At 39.7% G+C, this 23012-nt stretch overlaps 2 protein-coding genes across 6 annotated transcripts in view; one reads left to right on the forward strand and one right to left on the reverse strand.

Moving 5' to 3' along the window:
- Positions 1-22757, reverse strand: part of RUNDC3B (RUN domain containing 3B) — a 121441-nt gene extending 98684 nt beyond the window's left edge. The window contains exon 1 of one of the 4 annotated variants that reach the window (XM_036759048.1): positions 22113-22757. In XM_036759048.1, coding sequence (XP_036614943.1) covers positions 22113-22231 — 119 coding nt within the window. In that variant the 5' untranslated portion in view covers positions 22232-22757. The remainder of the gene's footprint in view (positions 1-22112) is intronic. The other 3 variants (XM_036759046.1, XM_036759047.1, XM_036759045.1) reach the window with 3 other exon arrangements.
- Positions 1-23012, forward strand: part of LOC118849937 (ATP-dependent translocase ABCB1-like) — a 496364-nt gene that overhangs the window by 42283 nt on the left and 431069 nt on the right. The window lies entirely within an intron of this gene.

Genomic DNA, 23012 nt, shown 5'->3' on the forward strand with positions numbered 1-23012 from the left:
CCTGGAAGTTATTTAAACTTTTCTGTCCCCCCCAGGCAACTATGAAATATTATTAACATCTGTTATTTCTGCACTGGTAGATATTTCCTCCACCAATGAATGGAGATATGAGGTACAGAAAGAGATTAAATTTTTTATGTAAAATATATAGCTAGGTGGTACAATGAACAGAATGCAGGCCTGGAGTAAAAAATACCCATTATCTTCATGAGTTCAAATTTGGCCTCGGATACCTACTAGCTGGGTGACACTAGACAAGGCACTTAACCTCTTTTCTCAGTTTCCTCATCTGCAAGATGAGCTGGAAAAGGAAATGGTGAACCACTCTAGTATCTGCCAAAAAAACTCAAATGGGGCCACAAAGAGCCAGTAACAACTGAACAACAACAAATAAAATAAATGCCTTAAGTTATCAACTTGGTAAATTTTCATTTCTCAAATTCTTCTTTCTCGTAGTATAATAAACAGCTACTCTACATAGGAAAATTGTAACCTTTTTTGAGGTCAGGGGCTGTCTTATTTACATTTATATTTATCCCAGCACATTGTATGTACATAATAGCAGATCCTTCATAAAGGTTTGGCAAATGAATCAATGTTGACTTAAGAAGCTTGAGGGTACAGTAAAAGAGTCAGACAATAAATGATGATACTACAGACTCCATCAGTAAGTTTTATGCTTTGGATTTAGTTTTCTAGTGTGGAGAACATGTATAAGCCACAAGGAGAGATGGGATGGGTTCCAGGTTTCCTAAAGGTATCTTTAAAATCAAAGAAAATGAAAATATGCAATCTTCATGGAGCACTCAAGGTATTATGGAACAGGAGTCCTGGAATGGGAAAGTGTGCTGTTAAATGTGGTTTTGTTTGTTCCCTTGGGTTTGGTGAAGGGTAAAGAGTGGGGAGAGGTTGAGGGGTGATCTATTATCCTCTACAGATGACACTGGAGTGGCCCACAGGATCTGTATTAATTAATCTGTATTAAAATCTGCATTAAGAAAAGAAAATCCCTCTGTATTTTTCACGTGGTCCATGTAAACAATTCCAAGAGAGTCTCATGTCAAATTTAAATACCAAAGATCTGCATTCTTTTCTGCAATCTGGACAGAGTTGAAAGGTTTGGGTTTTTTTTTAAGCTTCTCATGACCTTCAGAATATTTTCTCCCCCCCCCCAAAGATTTTTTTCCCTTCAATTAGAGAATGGAAATGTCTAACTCTATCTAAATCAGGGATTCTTAATCCTTCTGGTGTTATGGACCCCTTTGGCAATGTTTCGTGGAGCCCCCAGAATAATGGTTTTAAATGCACAAAATAAAATGTATAGGATTACAAAGGGAACCAATGATGGTGAAATAAGTTATCAAATATTTTAAAAAGGCAAGTTCACAGATCACAGGCTAAGAACTTCTGACTAAATGAAAGACTTGTTTTTATCAAACGAAATTTCTTAAAACATTAAAAAAATAGGGCCCTGAGTGAGTTGTAATACTCTTAATAGCCAGGACAGTATGAAGGGCCTGGGGTCAGGAAGACCCCTGTTCAGATCCAGCCTCAGACACTTGCTAGCTGTGTAACCTTGGGCAAATTGTTTAACTTCCATTTCCTCAACTGTAAAATGAGGATGATATCAGCATGTACCTTGCAGGGTGGTTGTGAGGATCAATTGAATGTTCATAAAGTATTTAGCACAGAGCTGGGTACATAGTAGGCACTATATAAATGTTAACTAATATTAGCAGTAGTAATAGTGGTGGTAGTGGTGATGGTAGAAGTACTTTAAAGTTTACAAAGCACCTTACCTACATTATCTCATTTGAGCTCCATAATAGCCCTCTGAGAATACCTATAGACAGCATTATTTTCCTTTTATTGATAAAGAATCTGAGGCTTACAGAAATTAAAACATTTCATTTTTAAGCACCACCATTTTTCCCTCCCATGGTTAACTGTCAATATATTTCACAATAGTTGAAATGTTTTAGCTCAAAGGTTCTTGACCTTTTTTTTTTAGCATCATAGATCCCTTTTGGTTGTGTGGTGAAGCCTATGAGGCCCCTTCTCAGAATAATGTAATTAAATAATAGAAGGAAATATTAAATTTCCATTAGAGCTTAACGAAGATAAAGATGTATTTTTCCCCCATCCAAGCTCATGGACCTCTTTGGGTCTGTAGACTCCAAGTTAATAATTCCTGGTTTATCTACTGTTCCACTAGTACTTCTTTTTGCCTTTTTTTTAATCAACACACACACACACACACACACACACAAACACACAAACACCATGGTAAACATTCAGCATTAAGTCCCACTCTGATGCTTCATTCTGGCAAGGAAGTAACTGATTTCTTAAAGGATCCAATGGAACACAGGAGCTGGCTGCACATATAGACAGACTATGTCTAATTTCCAAGGACCAATTTAAGTACAGAGGAGCTTATTACTAGCAGGCTGGGCCATGTGGTGATGGATTCTTTGGCTATGGCAAACCTTTGAAACATGGGTTGCCATTTTTGGAAACAAGTCCGGTTCTTTAGTCCTCTGCTTCTCCCTTGTATTCAGTCTTGTCAGCAGAGTAGTGGAAAAGGGAGTGAGGGGTGCTACAAACCACAGTTTTTCAACCATCTTCAAATATTGACACCTCTGTTGACACCCCAAATGTGATATTCTTTGTCAAGCAAGTGAACATGTTACTGGAGGATCTGAGTCAAATCAATCTCGACATTCTTGCTACAAATAAAAACTAAAGAGGAACCAAGCCATTTTTCCATTTAGCTACGATGGGTTCTCCTTGGATGAGGAGAGAGAAAAAAAGGTTTTATTATTCATTCAAAGGCAATAAGGAAGGAACATCATCTCATTAGGCATTTTGTCATCTAGTTTGCAGTGGTCATTTGCAAAAAGATCATTGTCAAAATAATTGCAGTTTCTATGCCAGCATTTATTTTATAGCAGGGTTTCTTAACCTTTTTTGTGTCATGGACCCATCTGGTGAAGCCTATGAAGCCCTTCTAACAATAATATTTTTAATGTATGAAATAAAATATATAGAATTACAAAGGAAATGCTGTTATTGGAAAATTTAAAAAAGACGTTCATGAACCTTAAGTCAAAACCCCCAGGTTTAGAGGATAGAGAGGCAGAGAAATTTCATGATGAGTTCAAGACCCTTAAAATTATACCAATACATATTAAAATATACCGTAGTGACTTCAATGAAAGGATAGGCATAAGGGAGAAGGAAAAAAATGGAAAATATATTCAGGAGGAAGGAAGGAGAGAAGCCAAAGGCTTATGCACCACACAGCAATATCACATCTACATGTCACGAATACTATTTTCAAGAAGAAAGTGAGAAAGCATTAGATATGGGCAGCATAACATCACAAAAATAAATGAAACTGATTTATGTTAACATATAGGAATGGCTGATAATTTGGGAGTCAAAATCAGTAGTCTACATACAATCAAACCAAAGACATGTTAGAAGAAAGATCAAAATCAGTGTGAAGTTCAAAGAAAGAATAAAACAATGTGAGACCAACTATAACCTGTCCTACTTAAATGAGCTGTTGATGCTGAAAAATGGAAAATGTAAAAAAGAGTAGACATCAACACAGGTTAATTTCTATTTCCCAAGGAAGTGCAACCAATGTGAAATCAATTGGTTGAGGCATCATGGCAGAGTGGACAGAGGTCTGCACTCCAAGACATGAAGACCTCAGTTTAAGTCTCACTTCTGCCATATACCGTCTGTGTGACCCTGGACACGTCACAATTTTTGAGTGCCCCAAGGAAGCATCTAAGACTCTGAGTAGCACATGAGGTGCTGATCTACATTGGTAATAATGTTCTTATCTAGAGTTCCCTATACCAAGGAAACTAAAGGTTCTGTCAAAAAAAAGTACAAGATACCTTGGACAGTAGACGGGATACAATGATAAATAATGCATGGTCTCAACCTTCAAGTAGTATAACATGGGACATCAAGCATGTAGAAAAATGATTAGAATATAAAAATAGACTATTTGACAGGTGTATAAGAAAAGTACAAAATACAATGAAAGTTCAGAGGAGAGAGAAGAGACCCCTTGAGGCTTAGGATGATCAGAGAAGGTTACTTGGAGGTAGCACTTCAGAAGCTCAGGAAGGAGGGGGACAACTTCAATAAGAGAAGGGAAAGAACAGGTCAAAACAAGGAATTGAGAGGGGAATGGTAAATAGTCTGGATTGACAGGAATAGAATGAGATAGGGCTTAGCGAGTAGAATGGCTTGGTGGAGGGAAATCTGAAGGTGGGGAGTTAACCGTTACTGCCCAGGCAAAGAATAAGTGGATCTAAATACCAATGTTGGTAGGCAGAAATGGAAAAGAGGACACTGAATCAAGAGACACTATAGAGGTAGAAATGATGGAAGTTGATTATTGGTAACCTTGGAAGAACGGGAGGGCTCAAAGAGAACTCCATGATTTTGAACAGAGATGAAAGATGACTGGGAGATGGGTGGTCCCTTTCCATAGCTGTCAAACTCAGTGTTGCCTGAACCAGATTAAACGCAAAACAAACAAAACTAAAATACAGTATAGATAATGTTAATTTGTGGCTTTCTAAGTCAATATATCACTGCAGATATCCATTTCTATTTGAGACTGATACCATAACATAAATAGGGACATAAAAATAGTTTGGGGAGAAAGGAAGAGGAGTCCAACTTTAGACTTGTTGAATTTAAAGTTGTGGTGAAACTACTACCAAGGAGAGACACCAGCAGGCATTAAGAAGTATTTATCTGGAGTTCAGGAGAATAATTCAGTCTGGAGATACAGACTTGGCGGCCATCCACATGGCCATAACAGAATATAAGCTCCCGTAGAATGTAAGTTCCTTAAAGGCACAGATTCCTGTTTTTGCCTTGGGATCTCTAAGCACTCAGCACAGCATTTTGTACAGAGTAGAGATTTAATAGATGTCTATTAAAAGAATGTAAGAGTTCTCAAATCCACTTGAATTATAATATATGGCTTTGTTTTTTCCATTTATGGAATTTAACTTTTGATAGATGACTTTAATTAGAGCGTCTCAGACAATAACAAAGGCAATATCTAGGGCTGGAGTTCATATTGTTTATCTGCTACACCTATAGATCCCACTTCCTTCACACATATTCTGGAAGAAAAATTACACACTCTGTTTGAAACTGTAATTTCATACCGCAGGCAACTCCCAAAGACAATAATATACAAATGAACTGTTAGGTTAGCATGCATTAGTGGAAACTTGTATCTTGCAACCAAATTAAAATTGCCAATTTAATTATGAATACTTTGAAGTTTTCTGGTTTAATTTAATTTGCCTCTTCCTCGAAACTTTTTCACTACCCTATATTTTTTATTAATTTTTCTCTCCATTTTCATTCTTCTGTCCACCCCCTTGCTTTCATCAACTCTTTGCCTAATTCTTCCTCTGGAAATACTTTTGCTTTCTCATTTGTTTAGATTTTTTTTTCCAGTATGGACCCAACCAAGATTTCGTGCTTTTATATAGCCAGCTACCGTCTCATTTCAGATGGAGCACATTATGGTAGTTGCTATAGGATGTCACTCATTGATTCTTCACTGAGGCAGAAATAGCAGCCATGCATTGCTCTAGCTAGCATTAATATATTTCTTTATATTAACTCCAAAAGTTAGGTTCAAGTCCTTTGCCAGGTGTTGTATTATTATATTGAGCATCCAAGGCTTGCATAATTGTTGCAAAAACCAAATCTTGCTTTTACTTGCTGACCACTGAAAAACTTGGTATAAAAATCATCCCTCCAACATTACTTTGAATACTTAGCACAATGATGTATGAACTGGATAAAGCGGGCCATATCCGATATGATGGCATCTCATTTAGGTGGTATAAGTAATTTCTGATTATACATGTATGTATACATGTGCATGTATATTTATATACACACATGCAGTTTTGGGCTGGTTAACCCATAAAGCCCATATTATAGCCAAATGAGACCTGGGTTGTGGAGTTGAAATCTACCTGGTTTAAGGCATTCAATGCAATATTTTTCATACTTATTCTACAACCAGCACTTTATAAGTGCAACTATCTCTTTTATGCAGATTACTTACCACATCTACATCTCTAGTCCCAACCTTTTTCACACACACACACACACACACACACACACACACACCACAAACACTCCTGCTAATCATCTCTGCTTAAACGTCATTCCAGCATCTGAAGTTCAACATATCCAAATACAACTTATATGACCTTAGACAAGTCATTTCCTTTCTTTCTCACCTGTGATAAGAGGCAGTTGGATTCGATGCTCTCTAAAGTCCTTTCCAACTCTAAATCTATGATCTTCCTCCCCAAACCAGTGCTCCTCCCTCCTAACTTTCCTATTTCTATAAGAGGCACCATTTCCCCCAGCAACCCTTGAGAAAAAGTCTCTTAATCATCCTTGATTCCTATTCTCTCCATGTCCCACCATCAAATTCTTTCTGGTGAATTATTTCCTTCCTTTTCACTAATCAATCAATATTATTGAGTGCCTACTATGTGGGCACTACGCTAAGTTCTGGGGATACAAAAAGAGGCAAAAGACAGTCTCTGTCCTCAAGGAGCGCACAATCTAAATTGCTAGCCTCCCTCAAGCCTTCTTACTAGGAGTAGTACAATAAGTTCCTGACTCATCTCCTCTCAGCCAGCCTGTTCCTTCTGCAATCCATTTTATATACTGCCGACAGATATTTTTCTAGTAAAGTGATCCAGTCACTTACAGTTTCAAGAACCTTCCTAACTGCCTACTGTCTACTGAATAAAATCTGAACTCATTACCTGGACATTTGAGATCCTATACAACTTCCCGATTTTCTTAACTTCTTTCCCTGTTTCCCTACATGTACTCAGTGCTCCAACCGAATCTCCTCTCTGCTCCCTGAAGTCTTCCTTCCCCAATTTCACGCCATTCTCTCCACCTAAAATGCCTTTACCTTTCCATTTCTATCTGTCAAAATCCTATCTCGAGATCCAGGTCAAAGGGCATCCCCTACTCCAGCCTCACCTGGTTCCCTTATAATAGTTCTCTACAATTCTCAATTATGGGCACACAAAACAGAAGGCAAACACTGACACTACATTCTCTGAATTATAAGACCACATTTAAAAGGAACTATAAAAAGAAATCCAAAAGTTTGTCTTGCTGATGAGCCATTCTACTGAGAACAATATATTGTATCCCCTTCCCCAAAAAAAGAAGAAAGGAAGGTGCTCATTTTCTCATCTTGTCCCTACTCCAAGTGTTAGCCAGGATTGAAGTCCCATCTGTCCCTGTCAGATAAGGATTTCAATAACTGAAATCCTCTATTTATTTTATAAGCAAAATTAGCTTTCATGAGTGACTTGTCTTATAAGATGAAGAGAAAGGGAAGGCTCATGGCTTCAGAAAGTACGAAGAGCTAACATTCATAAGTTAAAGAAATAGCACCGAGTCATTATGCAAAGTCATAGAAAGGCCAAGTTCCCAGAGGTGACTGTAGAGATAATAAAAGAACCGGTGAAATTTCACATCCCTGCACTGTATTGTTTTCTCCCTACTCAAGTTTCACAGAGTAATTTGTTTGATATCTTTGTCCAAACACCCTCTTAATGTTTAGTATGCATACTTATGTCTTTAGAGACTGTGTGGCTCTTAGCAGGTCACTTAACCTCTCAATGTCTCAGGTCATTCTCTAAGACTAAAAGTTGTGAGCAGTAAAAAGTTTTAAGATGAAATTTAAAAGAAATAACAATAGCATAGTGCTTACCTTCTCAATGGGTGGGGGAGAGAATTTGAAACTCAGATTTTTTTTAAATGTAAAATTCCCTATACCAATGAAATCATAGATCCAGCCCAAATTTTGTTTTTATGTCACATTACGCTCTGTCACTCAAAAGAACATAAGCTTTTTAAAGGCAAGGATTATATTAAATCTTTGTGTCCCTAGTACCTAGTAATACCTTGCTCATTCATTTTGTCTGGGTATATGATTTCATCCATGTGGGAAGTTCCTGGTATAGAAACTCCCTTCCCAACTTGAACTGGAACTGTTCCAAATTAGAATCTTCAGAGTTGCGTAGGGTATGGAAAGGTTAAGTGACTCCCATCTTCACACAGCAAGCACACCTTGAAGGCGAAATTTGGACCCCATTCTTTCTGATTCTAACTCCAGCACTCTATCAATATATCACAGTACCTCATGGCTTACATATAATGTAGTAGGTGCTTAATAAATGTTCACTGAATTGAATATTTAACTAAAGATCAGACCAAGTAAAAACAAATATTCTTCAAGAATATCAAAAGTGTGCAACTGACTTAGATTTTTTCAGGTTTATTAAGTAATTTTAGTCTTCTTATTTTAAAAGAAGGGGACTGGACCACATGCTACTGGAGGTCACTTCCAGCTCTTAAAGTCTGTCATCTATGATCTTTGTTGACAGAAGAAATCTTACTAGCAATTTCTCTAGCTCTCCAGTACCTCTAACATGTTGTTCCTAAAGTTTGCCTTTCATCATTTGTAGCCTCTTCCCATCACTTACGAGCATTTTAAAGGCTAAATCAATCCTTCGGATGCTCTGCCTCTTTGAATGTTTTGTACACCAAATCACTCTTCACCAATCCCAGAAAACCTATCTAAATCACTGGAGTCATCAGGTACTTCCATTAAGCCATGGCATATTGAAACTTCTCTTTATAGCAACAGTTGCTAGCTAGACTGTGGGAAGAATACCAATTTCAAGAGATGATGTCATGGGTTGTTTTTTTTTTAATCAGTGATGTTGAGCCATTTCATGATGACATTAATATTAATTATCTTTCTATCTAGAAAATTGACAGAATTTCTAATATATTAGAATAAGCCTAAGGATAAAAATTAAAACAAATCAGTAAAGCATAAGACAGGGGTCTTGTGGTTCAATCTAATTCAACTACTATTTATCAAGCACAACCATTTGTTAAACACTGTATGAGGTATAATGGAAGGTACAAAGCTCAGATTGAACATACTTTCTGTCCTTATGGACTTGATAGTCTAGCACAGGTAACTAGTATAAAATGATACCTGCTAGGGTCACTGGAGAGGCAAAAAGTCATCTCTTAGATCCAAAGTGGAAAAAGGGGTCACTGCCTTAGAAGAAATGGGCAAGAAAGAAATTGGAGAAGGCCTTGCATAGCAAGTAGCATTTTTATCAGATTTCGAAAGATGGGTAAGGGAGACTTTTGGGAGCCAAGATGGTGGAGTAAGCAGTAAATCGCTGTAAATCTCCCATATTCACCTCTAAACAACCATAAAATAGCACTCCAAAGCAAATATTGGAACAGTAGAATCAGCAAAAAGATGGGGTAAACAATCTTTTAGCCCAAGAAACTTGGAAGATCAGCAGAAAAGGTCCGTCTCATTCAAGTAAAAGAGGAGTACAGTGCAGCACAGGAAGTGTCCCACCAAGCCAGCAGCAAACCAGTGGAATATCTTGAACCCCAGTATGGTGGAGCAGGCAAAGGCCAACCCCAGGACTCTCCATGTGCCTTGGCATATCAAGGGGAACAGGCAGACTCCAGCTCCAAGAATCACTACAATTCAGCCTATGGCTGGGCAGACAGGCAACCTCTGGTGGCCAGACCGCCACATGCATCAGTGCAGCCCTGGGAAAAATGTAGAAACCCCACTGGCCTCAGCACATGCCAGATACTGGCACTGGGACCATGGCTCAGCACCAGGTAAGCTGAAAGATCCTGATGGCCCCCAGCAGCACCAGACATCTCCCACCCTACCCCCTCAGTGCAGCATCAGATACAAGGGTCCCCCATGGGCCTCCGGGCAACATCAGTGCAGGACCAGGTAAACAGCCAGAGCCTGCAGCCCATGGCACAAGAAGCCTGAAACAGTCCCCGTTCCACTCCAGGAGCAGAGTTCAAATCTAAAAGAAAAGAACAAAGCCCCCCCATCCCCGTCCCCACCAAAAAAAAAGAATCTGACCATAGAAAGTTATTATGGTAATAGGGAACATCAAGACACACACTCAGAAGAGAACAACAATGTCAAAATACCTATGGGCAAAACCCCAAAGAAAAATGGGAAGTGGCCTTAAGCCCAGAAAAAACTCATGGAAGAGCTCAAAAAGGAGCTTAAAAATCATAGAAGAGATACAGAAGAAAAACTTGAAAAAGACATGAGAGCAGTGCAAGAGAATTTTGAAAAAAAAAGAGTCAACAGCTTGGAAAAAGAAAACAACTGCTTAAAAAGGAGAGTTTGCCAAATGGAAAAAGAGATACAAAAATATACCGAAGAAAACAACTCTTAAAAAATACAGTTGGCTAAATGGAAAAGGAAGTACAAAAGCTAACTGAGGCAAATAACGCCTTAAAAGTTAGAGTTGGGCAAGTGGAAGCTAATGACTCTATGAGACATTAAGAATCAATCAAACAAATTGAAAGGAATGAAAAATAGAAGAAAATGTAAAATACCTCATTGGAAAAAACAACTGACCAGGAAAACAGATCCAGGAGAGACAATGTCAGAATCATTGGACTACCTGAAAGCCGTAATCAAAAGGAGGACTTGGACAGCATCTTTCAAGAAATTATCAAGGAAAACTGCCCTGATATTCTAGAATTAGAGGGTAACATAGCCATTGAAAGAATCCACTAACCACCTCCTGAAAGAGATCCCAAAATTAAAATTCCAGGTAATATTGTAGCCAAATTTGCGAACTATCAGGTCAAGGAGAAAATTACTGCAAGCAGCCAAAAAGAAACAATTCAAATATTGGGGAGCCATAATCAGGATTACACAGGACTTTGCAGCTGCCACATGAAGAGACTGGAGGTCATGAAATATGATATTCTAGAAGGTAAAAGAGCTAGGACTACAGCCTATCCAGTGAAATTAAACATAATACTTTAACGGGAAAAATGGTAATTCAATGAAATAGAAGGGTTTCAAGCTTTCATAAGGAAAAGACCAGAATGGAAGAAAAAATTTGATCTCCAATATCAAGACTCAAGAGAAGCCTAAAAAGGAACAAGGGAAAAGAAAACATAAGGGATTAAATGGAGCTAAACTGTTTACATCCCTACATGGGAAGATGATACTTGTAATTCTTAAAAATTGTACCACTAGGGGCAGCCACGTGGTGCAGTAAATAGAGTACCAGCCCTGGAGTCAGGAGGACCTGAGTTTGAATCCAACCTCAGACACTTGACACTTACCAACTGTGTGACCCTGGGCAAGTTACTTAATTCTGATTGCCTGGCCAAAAAAATTTGTACCACTAATAGTACAGCTAGAAGCAACATACATAGAGAGTATGAGTATAAGATGAATTTGAGGGAATGACATAAAAATAATTAAAAGATGAGAAAGAGGAGTACACTGGTTGCAGAAGGAAAGTAGGGGTAGAATGGGGTAAATATTTCAGAAGAAGAGGCATTAAAAACTTATTACAGTGGAGGGAAAGATGGGAGAGTGGGTGATGGTCTTTGTTCAAACACCCTCTTAATGTTTAGTATGCTTATTTATGTCTTTAGAGACTGTGCGGCTCTTAGCAGGTCACTTAACCTCTCAACGTCTCAGGTCATTCTCTAAGACTAAAAGTTGTGAGCAGTAAAAAGTTTTAAGATGAAATTATAAAGAAATAACAATAGCATAGTGCTTATTCTCATCAGTATTGGCTCAAAGAGGGAATAATATACACAATCAGTTGAATATAGAAATCTATCTTACCCAACAGGAAAGTAGGAGGGGAGGAGATTAAGTTAAAGTTGGTGGGGTGGGGAGCACTGACAGAAGAGAGGGCAGACCAGGGAAGGAAGTAGACAGAAGCAAAACAATGTCAAGGAGGGGAAAGAGGGAGAGGTGAGAGAGGACAAACAGGAGAAAAAATAGGATGGAGGGAAATACAGTTATTAACCATAACTGTGAATGTCAATTGGTTGAACTCTTCCATAAAATGGAAATGGATAGCAGAGTGGATCAAAAACCAGAATCCTATAACATACTGTTTTCACGAAACACACTTGAAGCAGAGAAATACACAGAGTAAAGGTAAGGGGCTGGAGCACAATCTATTATGCTTCAGCTGAAGTAAAAAAAAAGAAAAAAGCAAAAAGCAGGGGTAGCAATCCTGATCTCAGACAAAGCAAAAATAGACCTAATTAAAAGAGATAAGGAAGGAAACTATGACTTGCTAAAAGGTACCATAGACAATGAATATCAGTACTAAACATATATGTACCAGTTGGTATAGCATCCAGATTCCTAAAGGAGAAGTTAAGTGAATTATAGGTTCATGATCAGACAAGAGATAACATTACAAAATGTAAAATAGATAATTTTATTATATTAAGTTAAAAAGCTCTTACACAAACAAAACCAATGCAACCAAGATTAGAAGGAAAGCTGAAAGCTGGGAAACAATCCTTACAATAAATTTTTCTGATAAAGGTCTCATTTCTTAAATATATAGAGAACTGAGTCAAATTTATAAGAATACAAGCCATTCCCCAACTGATAAATGGTCAAAGGATATGAACAGTTTTCAGATGAAGAAATCAAAGCTGCCTATAGGCATATGAAGAAGTGCTCTAAATCGCTTCAGAGAACGGCAAATTAAAAGAACTCTGAGATACCACCTCACACCTATCAGATTGGCTAATATGACAAGAAAGGAAAATGATAAATGTTAGAGTGGATGTGGGAAAATTGGGATACGAATGCATTGTTGGTGGAGTTGTGAAATGATCCAGCCATTCTGGAGAGCAATTTGGAACTATACCCAAAGGGTAACCAAACTTTTAAGTATGCATGCCCTTTGATCCAGCAATACCCCAGTAGGTCTGTATCCCAAAGAGATGACAAAAAAGGGAAAAGGACTGAGGTGTGCAAAAATATTTGTAGCAGCCCTTTAAGTGGTGGCAAAATATTGGAAATTTAGGGGATGCCCATTATTTGGGGAATGGCTAAACAAGCTGTGGTAAATGAATGTAATGGAATACTAGTGTGCAATAACAAATGATGAACATGCAGATTTCAGAAAAACCTGGAAAGACTTGTACAAATTGATGCAAAGTAAAATGAGCAGAACCATGAAAACAAGGTACACAGTGTCAGCAACATTGTGTGATGATAACTATGAATGACCTAGCTCTTCTCAGCAACACAAAGATCTAAGACAAGTACAAAGGACTTATGAATGAAAATGTCGTCCACATCCAGATAAAGAACTAATGGACTCTGGATGCAGATCAAAGCATACATTTACTTTATTCTTTTTCATGTTTTTTTTCCCTTTTGATCTGTTTCTTCTTTCACAACTGTGGAAATATGTCTTACATGTTAGCACATGTATAACCTATATCGAATTGCCTGCCACTTTAGAAAGAAGGGAAGTGAGGGAAGAAGGAAGAAAAATTTGGAAATCAAAATTTCATAAAAAATGAATGCTAAAAATTGTCTCAACATGTAATTGGGAAAAAATAAAATACTATTTAAAAAAAAAGATGGATGAGAAGGTGAAGAGGGGAATAGAACATTATGTCGCTTTTGACCAGGGAGTTGGGAAAGGGCAGAGCATGTCAAAGTGACAGAATAATTGAATTAAAGCCAAAGAGCAGCCCAGTTTGGCTGAAGTATAGAGTAGGGGAATAGTAATAAACATTGCTGAGAAGGTAGACTGGCCAAAGATTGTAGAAGGCCCTGAAAGGTAGGCAAAGGCATTTTAAGTTTACTTTGTGGGCAGCTGAAAGTCGTTGAAGACCTCTGTGCTGAGGAATGATATGCCCAAACCTAGGCAATACTTTCAGACTCTTAAGTTATAGTGCTGCAGATCTGCAGTGGTAGAAAGGAGTTTTTTGCACCAGGAGTTCCCTATGCTGCTTAAATCATAGGCTTAGAGCACATGCCTGTAATTATAGCTGCTGAGGATCATGTAGCATGCAAGAATCAAACAAAAACTTAAAGCACTATATAGCCCCTATTAGCATTATTCTACCTTAGTTGTATCACACTCTCTCTGGGTTTCTCAGCAAATTTAAACTTTTCTATCAGCAAAACACGGAAAATTATTTACATTTCTCTTGGGAGCTATGTAATGAAAAAAATACTCAAAAATTATAAAACTGTAATTTGAAATTCTTGATCCAAAGCAGATATGTGGGGGAAAATAGCTAAATTGGTTATTTATCATGGAATGGCATTTTCTCCTAAAATGGATCCATTTCAAACATATAACATCATTTACTGAATTACATTAAGCAAATAAAACATGGTTGTTAATGCACATGAAAAAAACTTTTTTTTTTTTTTACTTAATTTGTTGTTCAGTCTTTTCAGTTGTATCCAAATCTATGTAGCCCTATTTAGGGTTTTCTTGGCAAAGATACTGGAGTGGTTTGCCATCAACTTCCAGCTCATTTTACAGATGAGGAAACTGAGGCAAACAGGGTTAAGTGACTTGCCCAGGGCAACACAGCTAGTAAGTATCTGAGGCCACATAGAACTCAGGTCTTCCTGACTCCAGCACCAATGCTCTATCCACTTCACCACCTCACTGCCCTTAATTAATAATAACAGGTAGTATTTATATCATGCTTTAAGGTTTGCAAAGCACTCTACAAATACTACTCGTTTTATATTTGTAATATACAAGATACCGTCTCCTGGAGACTCAAAAGAATATATAGATTATTTTCCCTTTTCTTTAAAAGGGCTAGAGTAAGCAGAACAGTGGAAATTTCAGTAGAATGTGTGTGCAAAAATCCCAAGATCCCTTGAACAAATTAGTCATACCTACTCTTTAAAATGAATTTTTAAAACTTCCACTAAATTAAAAATTTTAAATTTAAGACAGTGACAAAAGAGTTTAATACTTTTGTTCCATAGAGTTCTAAAAGGGAGGGAGGAAGGGAGGAAGGAAGGAAGGAAGGAAGGATAGCTAGCTAGATGGATGGATAGGCTTGCTATTATAAAGGATGATGTCCAAGCCTTATAGGCATTGCTGACTGGGCTCACAGCCTCTCCATGGGTGGGGAATCTGCAATCTTGAGACCAAATGTGGCTCTCTAGGTCCTCAAGTGCAGCCCTTTGACTGAATACAAACTACACAGAACTAATCCCCCTAATAAAAGGATTTGTTCTGAAAAACTTTGACTCAGTCAAAAGGCCACACCCAAAGACCTAGAAGGCCACATGTGTCCTCAAGGCTGCAGGTTCCCCACCCCTGCTAGATCAAGAACTTTCTTCTTATTTTATTCTCACTTTTGCTGATTTTTAAATTACTTTGAATTACTGAGCATCCTGACCTTCTTTGTCTCTCAGCCTGCTGGCTGACCCCTTCCTGGGTTCAAAAATCTTCAACACTGTCATCACTCACTCCTTTTGACTTATTTTCTATAGCTTGTATCATGTCCTATTTTCTGGTTAAAATATTCATTCTTTTATTCCTTGTCTTCTTCCTATTATAATTCACTCCAAATTGACAAATGTGTACGTAGTAACTGATTTGGGGAAAAGTGTAGTATGTAGAAGATGATAAAAAATACATACAAAACTACCTGATGCAGATCTGATGGTACCCAAACTACTTGAGCTACTGTTTCATGGACTATCCTCATGCACTATGCTGTCCCCTGTCCCTGTTCCTTAAGAACAGGCCATATTAGAGTCAGTTGAAAGAATTAGGTATGTTTAACCTAGATTAAAGGAAATTTATGGGGGGGCATGGTAACTCTATTTAAGTATTTGAATGACTGTCATGCTGAAGAGGAAGATTAGATTTATTTTGCTTAGCCCAAAAGGTCAGAACTAATAGTCATAGGTGAAACAAAATAGACCCTAGACTTAAAACCTTACATTCTACTAAATTGAGGGCGGGGGAGAAGGGGAAAGAGAGATATTAGTTTTGTTTTTTTTTCTGTTTGTTTCAGCATTGATTTTCACAAGAGTTTGAATTACAAATTTTCTCCCCATTTCTACCCTCCCCCCCAATCCAAAATGGCGTATATTCTGGTTGCTCTGTTCCCTAGTCAGCCCTCCCTTCTGTCACCCCACTCCCTTCCCATCCCCTTTTCCCTTCCAGAAAGATAGAGATACTAAGGGGCAAAGGACAGAAGGTGAGACATGGAGACATTTGAGATGTGCAGACAGCCTCACCAAAGGCCAGGGGTGTAAGATGGAATGTCATGGACAGGAAATGGTCTGTACTATACAATGGGCCAGTTTGACTGGAATATATGTAAAAGGGATTGACATGAAATAAGACCAGAAAATAGGTAGAATCCAGATTTTAAATTTAAATTTACATCTACGTCTAACATTTAAAAGCAAATTGACATTCAAAGCAAAAATCTTATATTTTATCCTTAGAGGCCATATGGAGCCACTAAAGGTTTTTGAGAAGGGGAGTGGCAAGATCAGATCTATATATTTTTGGAATCGATTTGGCAGTTAATGGAATGGAGTGGAGAAATATGGAATTATTTCAGTTTTTTCAATAATCCAGGTGAGAAGTGATGAGGCCCTGAACTAGGGTCATAGCTGTATGGGTAAAAAGAAGGGAAGAGAGTTAATAATTTTTGTGGTATTGGAGTCAACAATATTTGGCAACTGCTTGGATGGGAGAGGTGATGAATCAATCAATTGATAAGTATTCACATGTACCTACTATGTATCAGGCACTGTGCTAGGTTCTTACAATGAATGAAATAATTTCTACCTGCAACAAGCTTACATTCTAATAGGAGAAACAATAACTATATAGATACAAATAGATACAATAGAATATAAATGCATACAAATAGTATCTAAGTTGGTGAATACAAGGTCCTTTGGGAGGAAGGATATTAGAAGGGGAGGGGATAGAAAAGATGATAAAAGTCATCAACCTGAATCATTGGTAAGATGGTAGTTTCCTCAAAAGAAATATGGATGTTGAGAACCTAGTTAGAAGTTAGGAGGGTTTGAGGCAGGGTGTTTTGGAAATTCTGGCACAGAAGTAGAAAAAAATGTCCAGTAGGCAATTGGTAATGTGGAACTGGAATTCAGAAGAGATTAGTAATACACACACACACACACACACAGAGACACACACACACACATATATGGAGAGAGAGAGAGAGAGAGAGAGAGAGAGAGAAAGGGCCCAGGAAAGTCTTGTCAAGGTTATATTTAATTCAATAAATATGTATTAAGTATCTACTATGTAGAACAGTGCTAGGAACTTGATGTTCTCTTAAATATGCTCTTTGTTTTCCTTATCTACAGAACAATATCAGCTAACATATGCATACATACACTACCATACATATACACACAAACATATGTGTGTATATGTTAATGTATCTGCATGTATATATACATACATACACACATATGTATTTAAGATTTGCCAAGTGCTGTACATTTATTTACATTTTTTTTACATTTATTTCATTTGATCCTCACAACAACCCTGTGAAATAGGTGCTAATATTATGCCCATTTTGATGTTGTTGCTGTTGTTCAGTAATTTCAGTCATGTCTGACTTGACAAAGATACTGGAGTGGTTTGCCATTTCCCTCTCCAGCACATTTTAGACATGAGGAAACTGAGGCAAACAGGGTTAAGTGACTTGCCCAGGGACACACAGCTAATAAGTTTCTGACATCACATTTGAACTCAGGTCTTCCTGACTCCAGGCCCAGTTGCTCTATCCCCTGTGCCACCTAGATGTCCTTAAGCCCATTTTTCAGACAAAGAAACACATCCAGAAAGTTTAAGTGACTTGGCCAAAGGTCACAGAAGTCATTAGTGGCAGAACTGGATCTAGAACCCAGGTCTCCTGATTCCAGACCTTCTTCTGCCATTACCTGGCTCTCACGTCATTGAATCACCTTGTAATAGAACAGATAACTCATTAGGAGGGATCTGACAATGGAGCTTTTCTAAGGCAAGAGGCACAGACAAAACATTTGCTTTGTTTATTCTGCTCCACATAAATCAAGAACTAACAGGTCAGATACTTTTTTAAATGGCCCTAAAGGGTTCTCTGGAACTTGCTCAGGGCTATCAGGACCTTTGGGAAATGGGTCTAATTTGTGGAGATGTACCATAAAGACATTTGAAACATACCATCAACTCTGTTCTATTTAGAGTAATGAGAGAAAAGATTTGGCAAGTTTGCCCCCAATGAATAATCAATGTAACATGCAAGCCCTCGACTCAATCCAATAAATCACTTATTAAGGGCCTACTTCAAACTAATGTATACATATAGAAATATACGATATATATACATACCATAATACTTAAGCTGTATAAAAATTTCTAACAAAAAAGATACTTGTTTCAATTTTTAGTTGCTAAGCAGAAGACATTATAATTAGCACACAATATAAACACATAAATAGGAATCCTCTTTTGCTCCTCCCACTTGGAAAATGTGCCTAATATAATTCCTAAAAACATTTCAGAGTGATTCATTAAAATTTCTCCATCTCTTTCTTTTCTAATCATGCTCCCAACGAAGGTATTAACCAATAGCCAAAAAGTTCAAGGGCAGAAAACAAAGGCTAGGAACAAAGACAAAACATCCCTGGAATAATCAAGACTGGTTGGACCTTTCAGATGGCACATGCCATAAAAGATCACCCTTAGATGCAAAGAAGAGCTTTTTTTTTAGCCAAAAGTCCAGTGAGAAACATAGACAGTAATATGTTCTGCCGATATTAAGCATTCACCTTGTCCATAAGTCACAGTCTCAACCTTACTTCTCTATAAAATTATGGGAAAGATGAGGAAGATTCTTAACCAGGGTTCTGTGAATTTAAAACAATTTTCTTGATGACTGTTTCAATATAACTGGTTAAGATATAATCCTTACCTTATTTTATACTTTGTAAAACTGTTTCTTATATACATTTAAATGCACATATTATCGTCTTTCATAATAGAAGAGGACCAAGATGACATCACTACGGCAAGGTCAATGTGCAGTGTGTCATGTGTGTCCCACACACAGGTCGGGCACACATAGCCAGTATGAACATCTGGGAAGGAGATGTCTCTAAATTTGCTCATCTCATTTCTTTTGAGCTACTGCAGTTCTGCTTTGCTCACAGAACATAGCACCTTCTTTGATGCTGGCGTGTCGTGCTGGACAGTCCTGTGCCAGCATCTCCCATGTCTCACAATCGACACCAAAGTTCTTCAGAGAGACTTTGAGAGTGTCCTTGGATGAAGAAGTCCACCAGTTTCACCAGTGTGCCAAAGGCATCTTATGGTACAAACAGGGTTAATCCATGAATAAGTGATTTCTAAGATTTCTACTAGTAACTCACTTACAAAGTGGTTTTGAATGGCTTTAAATCAGAATTTCTTAATCCTTTTGTGTCATGGACCCGTTTGGAAGTCTGGTGAAGCCTGTGGACCCCTTCTCAAAATAATATTTTTAAATGCATAAAATAAGATACACAGGATTATAAAAGGAACCATATTGAAGTACAGTTATCAAAACGTGTGGTTTTTAAAAAATATGTTCATGGACCTCAGGTTAAGAAAATCCTTAAATTGTTCTCCACTGGGCAGTACTGGGTTTGGCAGGTTGGCTACATGGAAGGAATAGACACACAATGAGAAGGACCACGGGCTTTAAATCTGGCACAGTTCTTAGAGATGATCGAGTTCATCTCCCTCTTCACGTATGAGGAAACTGAGGTTAATTAATGGGTCCAGATGTGCACTAACATTGAGTAGCTGAAATAAGATTTGAACACAGATGGACAGACTCACAATCACTTGCTCTTTTCATTATACCTTGCTACATCCATTATGCTCCTACTGTCACCAAGTCATAGATTATAGACTAGAATGAACTTTTAGAGATAATGTGGTACAGTATTCTCATATTAAAGATGAGAAAATTAAGAGCAAGTGACTTGTCCAAGGTCACAGTGTCAGAGATGATTTCAAACCCATAGCCTTCCCAATTCCTGTATAGGAGTTCAGGGAGCATCTTCACTAACAAAAACCCATATTTACTGAAAATTCAGTTTAAAAGACAAACATACCTCTCTGATTTAGAAAATTATTAACTTTAGGAAACAAAACACAAAGAATAAGAAAACATACAATATTCTAGAGGTCAATGGTAGACAAAGGAGATACATTTTTTGCCTATACCTGGCAAATGCCACATGGGAGGTGATTAGCTATAAAATGAACAGGGTTTTATATGTTATGTAAAACATACATTTGAAATAACCTAATCCTTTTTTTCTTCACAAATTAGACAGAGATGGACTCATTTTGGGGGGGGGGTGAAGAAAATGAAGCCAGATTATGATTTCATTGATGTAGGGGAATCCCAATGAGGTCATTTTCTCTAACAATGCACTTTGGTTCCTGCTTTGCAATGAATAACAACAATAACTCACATTTATATAGAGCTTTAAGATTCACAAAGTGCTTTACATACCTTATCTCATTTCATCCCCACAACAACCCTATGAGGAAGTTGCTATTATCCTAGTTTTACAGGTAAGGAAACTGAAGCTGAGAGGTTAAGACTTGCCCAGGGTCACAAATGTGGGAAATGTCTGAGGCAAGATTGGAACTCAGATCTTCCTGACGCTAAGTGTAGCACTCTCCAAAGCACCACCTATTCTGCGTCTTAGTAGACATAGAGGGTCTCAGGCTGGAGGCAGAGAGGTTAAGGGATATATGCCCAGAGTCTCCCAGTCAGTATTTGTCAGAGGCAGAATCCAGGTCTTCTGGATACTGAGGTTGCTTTGTCTACACTGCCTCTTACATGATGACATATATACATCATGCACGATAACTCTTACACAGTAACTTTTAAAACTGAAAGCCACCGCAAGAAAGATCTACCTGGTATGGAACTAAATGGAATTACAACACTTGCATACTTAGGACATCCTCTACCTACAATCCTCCCCTACATCATCACTAACTTCAGGACACTCAGTGGGTTTCAAGGAGAGGAAATAATTTGCCCGGGATCACACGGTGTCTGAGACAAGATTGGAACTCAGATCTTCCTCACTTTAAAGAAAAAAAAATCCACCACTCTAACCACTGCAACACCCACTCTTCATCTAAAAGACACAGAGGATCTCAGGCTGGAGGCAGAGAGAAGGAAAGGGATTTGCCCAGGGACTTCCACTGAGTATCTGTCAAAGACAACACTTGAATACAGACCTCCCCTCCCACCATAAAACATATCCTCAAAGTTCTGATTAAACCCGCTATCTTATTACTTTCTTAAAAGCCAGTAAGGAAAAATGATAGGAATGTCACTGGGTTGTTTACCACTGTCCTCCTTTCCTATGGAATAACAGTACCAAAAGTGGTTCTCTGCTCCATCTCGGGAGCACCTCTTAAATGGAAGCCGCACCCCTGTATGCACGACTGTTTCTCCTCGTCCCAACAGCCAGGACTTCATTCCTCACTCTCCACCCTACAACTCCCCATCCCCCTCCCGCGGAGACCGAGGCCTGGGGAAGGTGAAGGTGTCTCAGGCCCTAAAGAAAGCTATGTAGGTGCCCCCTAAGGACACACCCCGGACCATGCCAGTGTTGTGACCCTCTCTCCTGGCTCCCAGGAAGGAAGCCCGGGAAAAAACCCCGAGCCGAGAGACAGGAGAAGAAGAGAGGTGAGAGCAGGAGGCTGCACCTTCCCCTTTCTCCTCTTCTTCCTCCCTGGAGGCCAGGCCTCCCCTGCACCAGGCGGTGGTGCTGAGGTGGGGAGAAGGAAGGTGGGCCCAGAAGGTGCAGCAGGTAACGCAGCTTCCTAGAGGGAGGGGAGGGGAAAGGGCTACGTGAGCAGCTGGAGTAAGAAAAGCCAGCACCAGGGGACTTGGCATTCGGCAAATGAAGCCTCCCGATGAAGCTGCCTGCTCCTCCCCCGCCTGGTCCCTGCAGAGGGATGCTCCGCGTCCTCTTCCCGAGTGGCGACGGCCTGGCGGGCGAAATCCCAGGGAGGCTTCACCTGCAGCCGGGGCTCCCCCTACCCCCCGACCCTGCCTATCTTCCTCCCTGCTCCGGTCCGGCCTGGGGCTTTCTTTACCTGCACACCGTGATCAGGTTCCTTCTCTCCACTGCAGCATTGCGGGCGTTCAGGCTCTTCTTGGAGCTGCTGCCGCCGCCACGGTTCACGCTCAGCCCCCCCAGGCTCAGAGAAGCCATCGCCAGCTGCTCCCCCGTGCCCCCTTTGTCTCGAGCAGCCCTTACCCCCAGCGCTCCCGGGCCGGACTCGGCTAGCAAGGGGCGCGCGGGCTGGAGGAGGTGCGAGGCTGAGGGGGAGGGAGGCCAGAGTCTGGAAGAGGCAGGGGCCGAGCCGGCCTCCTGGTTGCAGCCTCTCTTTCCGCGGCCTCTGCCAACGCCTCGCAGTGCTACGCCCCCTCCTCCACACACGCACCACCCCCACCTTCTAGTGCGCTCCACACACCCAAAGGGCTGGCGGCCTGACAGGTCTGCGCCCTGGCTCGTGGCTGGACACCGTGAACCCTCAGGTTCTCACGCACGCATGAACATTTCTCTCCCTCCTTCCCCTTTTCTCCTCTCCTCCCTCTCCTCTTTCTCCTCTTCTTCTCCCTCTCCTCCACCTCCTTGTCCCTCTGCGGGGACGGTGGCTGCGAGCCTGGGCGCAGCAGAGGGAACCTCTCACATGGGCACGGTTCACACACCTCCCCCTCTCTCCTTCCCTCCTCCCTTCAACCACCCACCCTCCGGACTATCCATCCATCCATCCATCTATCCAATCCATCCCTTTAGCCAATCAGAAGGCCCAGAAGGTGGGGCTCGCCTCCAGGACTTTTAACCAGGCGAGTTCTGAGCTACTCTGGCTCACCCGTAGCTGTCAAAGCGCTGTGCTCCAGCCCTGCTGGCCCTGCACTAGAATCTAGGAGCAAAAAGAGAGGACCCAGAAGGATGGCAGACCTAGGCTGCTGTTGGGCTTCGAATTCTG

This window comes from Trichosurus vulpecula, chromosome 5 (assembly GCF_011100635.1).
Source record: "Trichosurus vulpecula isolate mTriVul1 chromosome 5, mTriVul1.pri, whole genome shotgun sequence".
Lineage (NCBI taxonomy): Eukaryota > Metazoa > Chordata > Mammalia > Diprotodontia > Phalangeridae > Trichosurus > Trichosurus vulpecula.